At 38.4% G+C, this 15333-nt stretch overlaps 1 protein-coding gene across 4 annotated transcripts in view; it reads left to right on the forward strand.

Moving 5' to 3' along the window:
- Positions 1 to 15333, forward strand: part of CCDC146 (coiled-coil domain containing 146) — a 114662-nt gene that overhangs the window by 7491 nt on the left and 91838 nt on the right. For all 4 annotated transcript variants that reach the window (XM_047850779.1, XM_047850781.1, XM_047850778.1 and 1 more), the window contains exon 2: positions 8802 to 8971. In XM_047850779.1, the coding sequence (XP_047706735.1) occupies positions 8813 to 8971 (159 nt within the window). In that variant the 5' untranslated portion in view covers positions 8802 to 8812. The remainder of the gene's footprint in view (positions 1 to 8801; positions 8972 to 15333) is intronic.

Here is a 15333-nt window from a genome sequence, read left to right on the forward strand (position 1 = left end):
GGGACACCAGGGTGGCTCAGTCAGTTAAACATCCGACTTTGGCTCAGGTCATGATCTCACAGCCCGTGAGTTCAAGCCCTGTATGGGGCTCTGTGCTGACAGCTCAGAGCCTGGAGCCTGCTTTTAATTCAGTGTCTCCCTCTCTCTCTGCCCCTCCCCCACTCACACTCTGCCTCTCTCTCTTTCTCTCAAAATTAAAATAAACATTAAAAAAATTTATATATGGGAACAAAAGTACATAGTATAGTTAAAACATTTTTGAAAAAAGAACTAAGTTTGAGGACATATTCTACCTCCTTTTAAGACTTACTACAGAGCTATGATAATTAATACAATGTTGTATTGGTGTAAGAATGGACATAATGGGACAAAAGAGAGAACATAGAAGTAGACTGATTTAATTTTTGAGAAATATGCCATGATAATTCAATGGCAAAGATACTTTTCCTAACAAATGGTGTTGGAACAACTGGATATCCATATGCCCCTCCTCTCCAAAAGAATATCAACCCTTCACACCACACACAAAAACTTGAAATAGACAAAAAACGCAAGTAGACGAGCTAAACCTCTCAAAGATCCAGAAGAAAATATAGGGGAAAATCTTGTGATATTGAGTTTGGCAAAGATTTTATTTTTAACTTCCTATTCCAATGTAAGGTAGAAAAATTGGCTTGGTAAATATTCTTCTAACCCTATAATGAATATAAGAACCTTTGCTTTTACAGGAAGGAAAGAAATTGAGTAAGGGATGCTGCCCAAGGGGAGGAAGACTGAAGTGGAGTTCCGCCCAGGGCCAGGGGAAGCCTGAGAACAGGAAGTACTTATGCAATGAAAAGGAGGCCCTGAAATTTCTAGACATGGGAGAAGGAACTTTGCCTACTTATGGTCTAAAGCTGGGCCTGCCCTAAGAGTTGACACATATTCTTTCAAGGACTTTAAAGGTTTTTTTTTTTTGCTCCCCTTCGCCCCCCACCACCTCCACCCTGCTGCAATACTCAGTATCCTACATAGTCTTTCTTTTCCTACATTAAAACATCTCATGGTGGGATTTGAAGGTTAGGCTTACCAGGACTCTTACACCAAATCTTAAGAAGTATTCTGGGACAAATTCATGCTAGAGAAGATGCAGATCACCTTGTCCAACCTATAGATTCCTAAACTATTTGATCCAGTCCTAGGCTGACCTCTGTTTATTTGATCCCTGTCAAAATCATGTAAGGCACATTACACATGAAAGCAGAAGAACCCAACAGTGGTGGGAGGGAGCTAACATGTATTGAGGAAAGCACAAACCATGATTAGAAGTTTGGAATTTTCAGCCCTGCCTCCATTCTCCTAAGAAGAAAGAAGGGCTGAAAATGGAATTAATGACTGATCATGCTGGGTCTGGGCTGAGATTTTGTTCCATTTAATCTTCACAACAACCCTTAAATCATCTTGCAGTAAAGGAAATATCCACTTAGAGGATGAATATCTTGCCCAAGCTCACACAGGAAAGGGAAGAATGAAATTCAACCGTGAATTGATGAACTTCAGGCTATTCATTTCCATTACTCCATGTTGTCATCCTGGTAGACTAAGTTAAAGCCACTAATCCCAGTCTTTGATGAAATAACAGGAGGAGAAGGAAGAGGAGGAGGAGGAGAGGAGGACAAGAAGGAAGGGAGGAGCCAGGGCTGCTGCAGATGGGAAGCAGGGATAGCCCATACTAAATGAAGTTCTTTGCTAAGGAGAAAGACCCATCTAGATTCACAGTTCCTACAGACTAGGGTATGGGGGAGAGGAAAGGGGTAAATTAAAAGAGCAGGTTTGCAAGGCAATGGCCTAATTAGATAGGACATATTGACTGATATTGTTATGAATGTGCTTTCAGATATGCTTCTAAAAATTCAAACAAAGGTGGAAGTAGATTTGAAAAACATGGACATTTTTATAGCAAAAGTAAGGAACGGCCTGCAATGTGAAGATTCTAGATCACACACAAATGTAGAATCTCTGCTTCACAGACCTTCTGAAACACTGTCAACTTCAGACCTACTTAAACATTCTAAACCTCCCACAGGATTTGGAGCTCAGTTTCTACTCACTACCAAATTATTTGGAAACCATTAAGGGAACTGTGGGGGCCTCTCAGGCATCTTTGAATTTCTGAAGCCTGACTGGACTTGCAGAATGACTATAAATTATTGCAGATATAAGACCAGTGTTTCTTGCCACACTTTGCAGAGGTGAAAGCTTTCCTTTGGTTTGTAACTATAGCAACAAGTTCTATAGCTCATTGTTTTGCACAGCTCAGTCTTACCACCTCATGGACTGCCTAGCAATCACTGCCCTACAAGAACTAAGTTGTCTTTAATTGACTTACCTTATATTGGCCTGCTGTTTGCTAAAGGGGTTTTAGCTTATACCTTTACAGGGACAGAAGTCAAATTGCATTAGCCAGTCTGATCCTTGATCCTGTTTTACATTACTGGAGGCCAAGAGGAAAGGGCTTTACCAAGACCATGGCAAGAGGCCTATATGGTATAACAGAAAAGGGTAAGGGATTTGGAGCCAGCGGACATGAGTTTGAATAAATACTGCCATTTATGGCTGTGTGATCTTGGGCATATCACTTATATTCTGTGACCTTCAGTTTCCTCTTCTATAAAATGGAGATAATAATAGTTACGAACATGGTTGTCATAAGAATAAAGTGAAATAATGGGGCGCCTGGGTGGCGCAGTCGGTTAAGCGTCCGACTTCAGCCAGGTCACGATCTCGCGGTCCGTGAGTTCGAGCCCTGCGTCGGGCTCTTGGCTGATGGCTCAGAGCCTGGAGTCTGTTTCCGATTCTGTGTCTCCCTCTCTCTCTGCCCCTCCCCCGTTCATGCTCTGTCTTTCTCTGTCCCAAAAATAAATAAACGTTGAAAAAAAATTAAAAAAAAAAAAGAATAAAGTGAAATAATATGAAGGAAAGCTTTGCTTAAACCGTCAAGAGCTATATAAATGCTGTTATTAGTAAGTGCACAGGTGAGTGACCACCCAGCAGCAGTGCCCGCATGCTGGTGAGGGCAACCAGGAGCATATGATAGGGACAAGAATCATGTCTGTTTCTCTGACAGTCTCCACATGGATGGTGCTTCCCATCCTGACCCACTCAGAAATGAGTACTATGGAGCTCATCTTGACTGTGTGGGTTTCTGAGAAAAAGAAGAGAAAATGTAAGAAGTTTTAAAAAGAGGGTGAATAACTTTCCTTGGGTCTGTGTTTGGTGTTGGAAGATTCAAAGGAAGGCAAAAGGACTAATGAGTTGGGAGAAGGCCTAGCGCTCTCAGCTTCCTTAACCTATAACAGAGTCTTTGGTTCTCTGTGCTCATGGGCAGTGAACAGGTTCCTCACTGGTTACACATGCATATAATTTAAGATTTAACTATCTAATGCTGTGAACATGTACTTTAAAGCCTCAATAGGGGCTCCTGAGTGGCTCAGTCAGTTGAGCGTCCCACTTTGGCTCAGGTCATGATTTCGCTGTTGTGAGTTTGAGCCCCGCATTGGGCTCTGTGCTGACAGTTCAGAGCCTGGAGCCTGCTTCGGATTCTGTGTGTCTCTCTCTCTCCACCCCTCCCCCTACTCACATTCTTTTTCTTTCTCTCTCTCTCTCAAAAATAAATAAACATTAAAAAATCTTAAAGCCTCAACATGCTCTTGGAGCTTCCTCTCAAGAGTTTTCTTTTATGTGTATATATGTTTTTAACCTACTTTGTTGCTTTGACACTTCAGTTGTGAGGTAGATTTTATCTGTACATACTGATCTGCAGTGGTTTCATTTTTTTCTGTGCCAGATTGGGGTTTTTTGCAAAGTTTTTTTTTCTTTTCCTTTTTTTTAGGAACAGAAAGAAGTTGTGGTTTGATTTGTTGGGCCTTTGAATGACAAAGCTTTTCTACCCCCCTTTTTAAAAACATGATCTGAAATCTGTGTATCTTTAAAAAAACGTTTCAAGTCGCATCTTGTCTTTCTCTAATAATAATGTGCATTGTATAATTGTACATGAATAAAAGAGCTAGACGTGAATACGTGCAATAATTTTATCTGTTGCGTTTAGGACTCCCAAGCTGGTGGTGTCCTGTGGTGATGTTGTTGTTGGATTAAATGGATCTGAGTGAACTGGAGGACACATATGGACCGGCTGCCCTATGTTCTGAGCCTGTCATATGTGGACCAGTGGCCTCTCACAAAGGGCCTTCAGTGTTGACTTTTAGCCTTATCTCTAAAAGGGAATATGCATACAATCACAGAGAAACACTGATACAGCTTTAAATATACCACAATTTTTGTAACCCCATTTTACCATGTCTATGTTTTTAAATAAGTATAGTAAACTGAAACAAGCAAATAAAATAGGCATCCCAGACATCTCCCTTCCTCCAACAGGTATGGCTCTAATTCACTGCAGAAAATGTCCTGTAACTCACCTCTAGCAATGCCCTGCTGGGGAAAGGAGCATGTGATCCTGTTTCCAGGGTGGACAGAAGAACTAAATTATGAAAAAGAATGCTCAGGTTCAGTGTAGGACCATATCGTTTTGGACTTTGCATTATATCCTGCTATTCTAAAATGAGAAAATCTTGTGCTGGTTCAGTGGTAAATAATATCAAACACCAGTGTGGTTTCCTGCTGTATCTTTCTAGAAGTAAGCATTGCCCTTTTACCTTCAAAAACACACATCCTTGGTGTATCCTACCCCATTCCCTTGTGCATGCAATGTTTTTTGGCATGTGCTCCTTGTAACTGTCAAGAAAACTTTCCTTAAGAGTTCAAAATCAAAACACAAAATGACGATCACTTCTTTAGCTTTAGAGAAGAGGAAGCAGTGCTGTGTCTTACAAAACAAGGCATATCCTGCAATATTCATTACTTAATTACTCTTTGTGAAGCTTCCTATTTTGGCTTTATCTTTTAACCCTGAGACAAAGTGTGAATTATACAGGAGCTCAGTGTTCACTAGTCTTTTGCTTTTCTGTGTCAAAGATCAGTACCTGTCTTCTCCCTTCTAGAAAGACCCACAAAACCACGTCCTCTCCTCCTCCTCAGACTCCTACAGCATAGCATGGTATTGCCTCGGCTTGGGTTCTCAGCATCTAACCTTCCAATCAGGCTTCCTTCCTGCACCATTTTGTCATTTTTCAGGAAATGGCGCCTGCTGGAAATGTGCAGCACATGGTTACCTTGCTTCTGCAGTCCATGCTTGCATAGCACCTGTTTCAGTTATATTTATTTTTACATTTATCTCTGATTCTCTGATTATTTTCTATCTTGCTCACCAGTCGCTGAGTGCCCCTGAGGCTAGACACCTGGTCTGGTTAAAGCTCACCAATGAATCTATCCCCTGCCCATAGCAAAGGGAGCTAACTCATAGCCACTAAATTGTCTCCTTGCCTTCAAATTCACACCCTTTTTAAAACATTCCTCTTATTGTAGGGGCGCCTGGGTGGCTCAGTCAGTTAAGCTTCTGACTTCGGCTCAGGTTATGATCTCACCGTTTGTGAGTTTGAGCCTCACCTCGGGCTCTGTGCCGACAGCTTGCAGCCTGGAGCCTGCTTCAGACTCCGTGTCTCCCTCCTCTCTCCCCCTCTCCCACTTGCACTCTGTCTCCCTCTCTCTCAAAAATAAATAAACATTAAAAAATTAAAAAAAAAAAACATTCCTCTTATTGTCACCAACATCTTTACAAACTCAGATAACTCCTCGATGCAAAAAAAAAATGTAATGGTTTTCCAACAACTATAGATTAAAATCTAAATTTCAGGCTTCAAGTTGCCTTTAAAGCCATATCTACCTTCCTACCAACATTGCTTTTTCTTTAGGCTTATTTTACCTTCCCTTGTATGATACAGAGCTAGCTACTCCCTTCTCTCTGTTTTGTAAATTACTTGCCTTTTTGTAAATTCTTGATCTTCATAAAAGAACTCAGTAAATATTTGCTTAATTGACTTATGTATTAGGGAGATATACGTCTCTAGAATTACTATACTGGATAGCTACGTTCCTCATACACCAGGAATTTAAGATGTTTTATAAATGTTCTCTTGGTTATATCTTGTAGACTGAGAATGTATTTTATTCTATTGTTTTATTTATGGCTGTCAATCATATTGCCAACAGCATGGTAATATTAATGTAATGGGCTTTGCAATCCTACATTAATGAATCCTTGAATATTTGTTTTCTCCGTTAAACTTTGCTATCTACTTAAGCCCTTTCCAACCTGTTATTTAATTAGATTAATTAGTGTTTTAGGTTTAAATTCATATGAGACTTTTGTATTTGTCTCTGTTGTGTTTTCTTACTTCCCTACTCACTCTCCCTTTTCTTTTCTAAAGGTCAAAGTTTGTCTGATAATGTGTATCAGAACTCTGTTATAGTGTCTTTCAGTTGCTTCCCTCTGTTTAATGTTTTACCTGCTTTAAAATATTTGGAATGTTTTCAAGATAATAGAGACTGAAAACTTCAGGAGACTGAGAAATCTGTACAAATTCAGCATAGTGCCCTTCTCTTGTTGCCTAGGTAAGCTTTACCATATTTAAAGTGCAGTGGCTTTGAGAAGATTGCCTGAAATTAAGTTCAAATATATAATGTTTATTTTTGACAGAGAGAAAGAGAGTGCACGAGCTGGGGAGGGGCAGAAAGAGAGGGAGATAAAGGGTCTGAAGTGGGCTCTGTGCTGAAAGTGGAGAACCCAAGGTGGGGCTTGACCTCATGAACCATGAGATCATGATCTGAGCTGAAGTAGACACTTAATTGACTGAGCCACCCAGGCACCCCTGAAATTAAGTTTGTTTTTTTTTTAACTTTTTTAATGTTCATTTTTGAGAGATAGAGACAGAGTGCAAGGGTGGGAGGGGCAGAGAGAGAGAGACAGAGACACAGAATCTGAAGCAGGCCCCAGGCTCTGAGCTGTCAGCACAGAGCCCACTGCGGGGCTGGAACTCAGAATGGCGAGATCATGACCTATACTGAAGTCAGACACTTAACCGACTAGCCAGATGCTTAACTGACTGAACCACCCAGGCAACCCTGAAATTAAGTTTTTAAAGTCAATGCCATCTTGATTATGAAAGTTCCAAGAGCTTTTAAATATATATTTTAAACAAATATATGTACTACACTGTGCAAAAAAAACTATGATAGCAGAAAATTGGAAACATCCCCTGTTTTTATAATGTGGGAATGATTTGAATAGCTATGGCACATCTTTGCAAAGTGTGCTGGGCAGCTCTGCAGTGGCCTGAGGGCTGTCTCTGCATGTTGCTATGGAGTTCTTTGGCTATATTATTAAGTCTAAGGGTCTAGGTTTTGCTTCAAAATAATATGGAGAGTGGAGGGGTAAGTGGAAGGGTTTGGATAAAACAAAAATTGCTCAGGATTCAATATGTATTGAAGCTGATTGATGGGCACTTGAGGATTCATTATACTGTTTTTGGTTTGAAATATTGTTACTTTCATTTTTATTTGAAATAAAGCTAAAATTCACAGGTATGGTCTAATTCTCTGAAGGAAATACTTGTCTGGGATAGTCATTAACATTTTTCATCTGTGAAATGATTGAATGTACATATTTTTACTTATAAACATAAACACATCTAGATTATATAATCAAACCTTTTCAGCTCCTTGAAGATTTAAACAATAAACTGTAATTAATTGCCGAAATCAAAGCATTGTGATGCCTCAATAACAACAGGTTCTTTTAAAACACTGCTTTATGGCACTGAAAAAAAGTATGTGTGTATTAAAGGGCCCTGAACTTGGTTTAATGCTCTAGTGTCACCACCTTAATATCCTTAATTTTATTCTTGAGCTTCTGTTTTGTAAGTGAAGCCTGATGGGACAGTTGAGCACACAAGTAGCAGCAGAGATAGTCAAGGTGGTGGGGAATCGGCCCAAGCTGTGGCCATAGCAGGCAGTTCAGGTATTGAGCAATTAGCCTGTTGTGCAGGTGCACAGGTGTGTGCCTCAGGCAGTGTGGACCACCACAGTGTGTTGGCATTTATTTCCCCAAAACTAATTTGAATTAACTTTTTGTTATATTTTAAGAGTGGAAGTTACAGGTATTTACCCAATCAATGAATAGTGATTGAGTGCCAACTCAAATAAAATTAAGTCTCTGCTCTCATGGAACTTACATTCTATTCATATCATTTTTCTCCAAGTAATGCAACAATAGCCTGCTTTTAAAAATTAGAATTATTGGGGCGCCTGGGTGGCTCAGTTGGTTAAGCGTCCGACTTCGGCTCAGGTCACAATCTCAGTTCGTGGGTTCGAGCCCCGCGTCGGGCTCTGTACTGACAGCTCAGAGACTGGAGCTTGTTTTGGATTCTGTGTCTCCCTCTCTCTCTGCCCCTCCCCTGTTCACACTCTGTCTCTGTATCAAAAATAAATAAACATTAAAAAAAATTAGAATTATTGATCTGAGATGCACCTGGGTAGCCAGAGCCTGGAGCCTGTTTCGGATTCTATGTCTCCCTCTCTCTATGCCCCTCCCCTGCTCACACTCTCTTTCTCTCTCTCTCAAAATAAATAAACACTTTTTTAATAATAAAAAAAAGAATTCTTGATTTGAATGTAGCAATGGAGTGTATCTTTACAACAAAATAGTCTTTATAATAATTTATCCATAGCCGACTTTCCTGAACTATAATTTCATTGGAGGCTAGCTTACTCCAGTTGACTTTTGCTTGCTTTTATTATTTTCCGCCCATTTTACTTTATAAGCGATGACACCCCGAAATAGCTGAAAATGGAATGATTTATTTTAGAATTGTGAAAAATGGAAGACAGTACCACAGACACAGAACCAGAAGAGGAAGAGGAAAAAGATGAAAAGGATCAAGAGAACCCCGTTTATGCCATAGCACCCACAATTAACATCCAAGATGAACGGTTGGTTGATTTATCTACAACTCCAGCTTTCATTTGTCTGCACGAGGTATGTTTCTCTTTACGTATTACTATACTAAGACCTGAATCATTATCTACTTAAAATTCAGGTGAAGCTAATATTATTATCAAAATCGTTTATTACATGTCACCTGTAGGCAATATGTATCGTTTGAAGCACTTGAAAATAAAATAATCCCCACCCTTTCTTCCAAAGTCTTATCCTACAATCCTGGATGAACACGGTGGTGTAGGTTCTGACATTTTTATAGCATAATAAATATTTGCATATATGCGCTCAGTTAAGTACATTCCATAGGCTTGTAAATGAAATAAAAGGGGAAATTTCTTTCATCATTGAATACACTACATTTACTTCCATAAAATGAACATAAAAGATCTTGACATCCAATGATAGAAAAATACGCATTTACCTAACTAAATGTAGCTAGAGCAGTAGGGCATTAAAATCCACTCTTTCCTATTAGCAGAGAAGCAAAAAGGGAAATAGGATTTTTGTCTGATTTTTGTCTGATTTTCTAACAAAAAAAAACCCAAGATGAACATTTAGGAAATGCCTATATACAAGGAGAGGGTTTTTTTTTTTTTTAAATAGTAACTGACTATATATGCAACTGTTACCTTGTCATGCTTGACAACTCTACTTTAGAAAGTATTTTACAGAACATCTGAATTCTGGACATTAACCTTATGTGGATATAACTGAATAAAACATCTAAGTAAGTTGATAGTCGTAATAGAAATAAGCTTAGAAAGTCTTAGAACAAAATCAGAATTTATTCAAAACTAAGAAGCAAAACTAAATCCCACCCAAATATTTTGTAGGTGTAAATATTTCAAACAATAGCTGCCACCACTGTTGAGATTTTATTTTATATATACAAATGTCCTATCAGGAACACACAATGTCAACTTGTCTCATTATTGGTGGTATTAATTTGATCACTTGGTTAAGGTGGTGACTTCCATCAGTTTTCTCCTCAGTAAAGGTGTTGTTTTTCTGTTTGAAATTAGTAAGTACCTATGGGGAGATACTCTGAGTCTATTTAAGTATCCTACTCCTCCTAAAATCTTCACCTACTAGTTATATATTTCTTGATGATACTTGCCCAAATCAGTTATTATTATGATAGTTGCCAAATGATGATTGTCTACTTCCGTTATTCCTTCTACATTTATTAGTTGGCTTCCAACTGTAAGGAAGAACCTTCTCTTCTTTCTATCTACCTTTTCCCCATCTATCTCTATCTCTCTATCCATCTATCTATCTTTCTAGACCTATGAGTTCTTTTTCTTTTCAGTGGGTTATAATCCATTACTATCATTATTCATTTGGACACTTCAATTGTCCTAGATTTGGCCAGTATACACCTCTTCAAGAAGGCTCACTTGTCCTTTTGACATAACCCTATGATGCTTTGTGTAGTTCTTTACTTTCTGTTATAAGAATATGTTCCAGCCTCATCTTGCATTTTCTTTGCTCTAACCCTGGAATCAGCCATTTCTCAAAGATCCCTGGTTCCTTTTAGTGGAGAAAGATATATTTGAAAACTAAGATCTCAATGCTGGGTATGTCCATTGCTACTGGTCTGTCACTGCTTCTAAGTCCTCTCAGCAGACAGAGCTAGGCAATGGATGCATGAATATATTTATCTACAAACATATCTATTTCTATATCTATATTTACATATTTAAAACCATGAATCCACACCTCTAGTCTCAATATTTTTAAGTGACCAGGGTTCTCTGTTTCTGCTAAAATCCATCATATGTCCAACTTTTTGCAATAGAATGTATACTTTTATACCACTACCCTTAATAATTCTATCAAATAAAATATAAGGCTAAACTAGAGTTTATTTCTACCAAAAGTTATGCTAATAATAAAAATTATGGTCAAGTTTTTTAAGGCACAGATAAATAATCATGAAAGATTTCTTTTGTACAGTCAAAGGAGAACTCAGGACAACCTCTCCTGCATGTTAGTCTGCAATATAACAATTAAATATCTCAATCTCTCAGCATACATGTATGCATAAATTATAGTTCTTAAACATTGGATATGACCAGCCCCTGATAAGGTGAATACCTTACATTATAATGTCAAAGAACTGTCTTACCTACCCTTTTGAGTGGTGAAAAATTATATCAGTAATTAAATCAGTAATTTCATTGCATGACAACTGTTCCTCAAGCCAACACAATCTTGCAGAATGGTTATTGGTTTCAAACAACTTTATTTCCATAAGAAGCACCACTAAAACTGTTCCTCTTGGCATCTATACCTTTATTTGCTAATCATTTCAACACTCCTCTAAGATTTATGAGGCTCAACAAAATTTTTAACCTACTTTATATAAGCTTCCCTCCTTGGGTTATCTAAACAGAAGCCTTCTCTGCAGAATAGCAAGAGTTCAGATTGCAACTGAAAGAAAGCAGGCAGAAATTCACTTCCAAAGGTCCAGATGCTTGGCATCACATTGAAAGAACCAGAAGCTGCTTACAGTATTTATTGTTATTAATGCTAGTCACACAACTGGCCCACACTACTGAAATACACAGGGGTCATCATCTCGGTTAACATTGCCTGCAGAATACATTCAGGATGGTTTTCATGGCACTGAGTGATGTGGGCCCAAACTACTTGTGCAATCTAATAACTCACTTAGACTCTCATGATCTTCTGTTTATGCTGCACTCCTTCATAGGGACTCTCCCACATTCAGATGCCTAGGAAACTGGCACATATTCACAAAGCATGATGTAAGGTTACGGCTGTCCAGAAATATGCCTAGTCACATTATCTCTTGAAAGATTGTGCCATTCAAACGAAAAGAAATCAAATCAAATACTTGTATAGGCTGTACTTTGCAACCCCTGTGTCTGTTCCTACCTTTTAGGACCTTCTAGCTTAATGCCCATGTCCTTGGAGAAACTTTGCCAGCATTTTCTACAAACTCTCAACTATTACAGCATTTATAGGCTACACCTGTCATGTGTTACTAGGTCTTTAACATATTTATTGAATATCTTCTCATCATGTAATATTTTGCATGGAAAATTTAGAATTCTCCACTGACATTGTGATTGTATTAATCAATAAGACCTAACAGGGCAGGAACTACACTGTGTAAATTCAGATTTTGGGATGAAGATTCCAAGTGGCGCTTGGGAATTAAGCCACATGATTTCTGTCAGTAGACTGTGCGGGTTAATGCTAGACATCTGCTTCCCGACTCTGCCATCGCTGCCTATGTATGAGGCCTGACACGCCACAGACTTTCCTTGTCTTATCGAAAATTTGATGCTGCTCTATTTTACTTTTATTTTAAACATTTTTGTTATCCAAAAATATTTTTGTTATCCAAAAATATTTTTGTTATCATATACCATACATACAGTGATACTCACAAATATTCAGTGTACAGCTTGGTTGAATGTTTACATAGTCCTATAACCAATGTGTTCAGAACCAAATTCATCATTCTTCGCCCAATCCTAATTCTCCTCCTGTATTCTCTTTGTCAGTTTGAGAGTTAAATACCTCTCTCAATATCTCTTGGATTTATCTGTTCTTCATTCTTGCCATGTTCCCACTCAGATCAAGATCAATGTTTCCTGCAACTGGGGGGCAGGGGGTGTCCCTTGAGCCTCTTGCCAGTCACCCTAGACGCCATAGGCATTCACAGGCATAAAGCATATCAAAGGTTACTATTCTGTAGAAGCTTAATTGGGGGGGGGGGGGGGGAGTTGAAATATTAAATATCAACAAAAAGCAACATATCATTGTGAAACTGGAAGGTGCAATTAGAGTTACTAGAATTGAATGGAAGGAATAATCATTGTGGGAATGAGGTGATCTGGAAAAAGCTTTTTGGAGGAGTAGGACATGAGAGGGGACATTTCTGCCATATCCATGGTGTTCACTATGAACCCACTTTTCTGTCCGTAGGCTTTGCCCACACCCATACGTGCACGTACTGAGAATATCTTTCCCAGATGACCCCAAGGCACCTTGAGCTAAACATGCTCAGAACTAAAGTCATTATTCTTCTCCCAAACCTAGTTTTCTTCCTGTATTCTATCAATTGGTTCTCTTAAACATCTATTAAATTTGTCTCTGTTCCATTCCTGCCATATCACCAATTAGAATGGCATTTCAGTGATCATGATAAGATGTAAGGAGACACTGAATCAAGGCAGGGGCAGTGGGGAAAAGGACAGAATATATATAGGAGAGATATTAAGGAAGTAGAAAATGCTGGACTTAGTGTCTAAATAGATGGGGGGAGTGGAGTGAGAAAGAAGAAAAAGTCTGAACTGATGCTTGGATTTCCGATTTAGGAAAGTGACTGGAATATGACATTCTAAGTGACAGAGAATTCAGAAGAAACAGGCCTGAAAGGAATGTCCAATATGTGGGTCATGAACTTCCCAGGGAAGTTCTTGGGCTGGATATCTAGACATAACAGGTTCTCAATAGTATTCAGCTTGCCTTCTGAAAAAATTGCACATTACTTTTTATGTATATTTAATGGCACCTTTTACCATGGCCATCGTTTAATTCCCTAGTCACATGTTCAAAAGATACTTTCTCATTTGTTATACATTTTGTTCTCCTAAGACTCGTAACAGATTAAATAATCCTAGGAATTTTTAATAAAAAAGTTTCGAGTAGTTACTGAAAACATTGGTGATTTTCTGATGCTACCAAAGCTTCCTTCATTTTCTAGGCTTGACCCCCTATCGGTACTAAGGAGTTTCCTGAGATAATCTTAATGAAATTTAAAATTTTTTCACGAATGAAAATGATCCCTATTTCTTTCATACATGAATTAATCAAGTAACTGCTTACAAAGATGAAAACATAAGATCCCCACACTCAAGGAACTTAGTCAACATAGTTTTAAGTGTGTAATTTAATTCTCATAGGGATTCTATAAGGAGTAGGAATTTTAAGATATTATTTTTATCTTAAAGTTCTAAAAATGTTGACACTTGCTGGGTTGCACAACCAGACAGATGCAGAACCACAGAAGGAACGCTATCTCCTGTGTCCTACCTTAGCGCACATCTCATCTGATGACATTCTTCACTTGACATTCATACATTTAAACACTACTCTTTTAGGATTTTACAAATTGACTTTTCAAGTAAACTGTATATTAAAAGAAAAAATAAAGATAAATATTTAATGTTCTATTTAAATATTTCTCCTTAGCTTCCTTCTCCTTTTCTTAGTTATCACACTTTATTAATAGCTGTACACAGAGGATATGCATTAAAAAAAAACTACTAAATTTTTTTTTTTAATCTTTCTACAAGTCTTGCTATTGTTGGCCTGTGTTCACTTTTCCTTTAGATATCCAGGCAGCCTTGCAAGAATAATTTTTCAAGATCTTTTTTTGGCTGTCAAGAAACTTTAAACAGACTGATAATTTATTAAATAATACAGATAGGTTCATGTTTCCCATAAAGTTTTTGGTTTTTTTTTTTAGTCTGACAGTCAGGTGGAAATTTTAAAATCTTTCCAGTATGGAAAAAGACTTTGGGAGGTGCCTGGAATGCACTTAACATTTGGGATATTGACATGGCTGATACCTATTTACAAAGATTAAAGGTTTATATGAGGATCGTAAGAATACAAGCCATATTCCACTTTGCAAAGTAGATTAACACCCTTAAATTCAATCAGCAAAATCGTACACTGCAGGAGTCCAGGGACACAGAAAAGAAAGTTCCATGTTAGGGGATCCTTATACTTGGCACTTTTATTAATTTTTTATTAAATTTTTTTAATGTGTACTTTACTTTTGAGAGAGAGAGACAGAGTGTGAGCGGGTGAGGGGCAGAGAGAGAGGGAGACACAGAATCAGAAGCAGACTCCAGACTCTAAGCTGTCAGCATAGAGACCGACGCAGGGCTCGAACCCACCAACTGCAAAATCATGACCTGAGCTGAAGTCGGACGTTTAACCAACCAAGCCACCCAGGTGCCCCATCCTCGGCACTTTTAAAAATGAAAAACATGAAGATTGATTCTGGCCAGGAATCTGAGGTATTGTTGGAAAACTCTGCCATCTGAACAGGCTGTGATCAGTAGCAAGTGAGAGTCAGAAAAGAGTTGAAAATCAGGGACAAAAACAATTGGTAGCTCCTCTGCCTCCTTTTGGAGATTATTTTCCTTTACTCATTCTGAAAATCTTTATTGAGCATGGAGCACAGGATAGACTTAGGGCTGGGAACCAGAGGAAAATGCCACAGCGGCCTTGCCCCAAGCAGCTCATCTGACCCTTCATCTGTGTGGTTAATTGTCCTTAATTTCCCTTTCTCTTTTTTGATTCTTTTACAGACATAATGAGGACCTAGCTTGTGTATGTGTGCCTGCTTG

The sequence above is a fragment of the Prionailurus viverrinus genome, chromosome A2 (genome assembly GCF_022837055.1).
Source record: "Prionailurus viverrinus isolate Anna chromosome A2, UM_Priviv_1.0, whole genome shotgun sequence".
Lineage (NCBI taxonomy): Eukaryota > Metazoa > Chordata > Mammalia > Carnivora > Felidae > Prionailurus > Prionailurus viverrinus.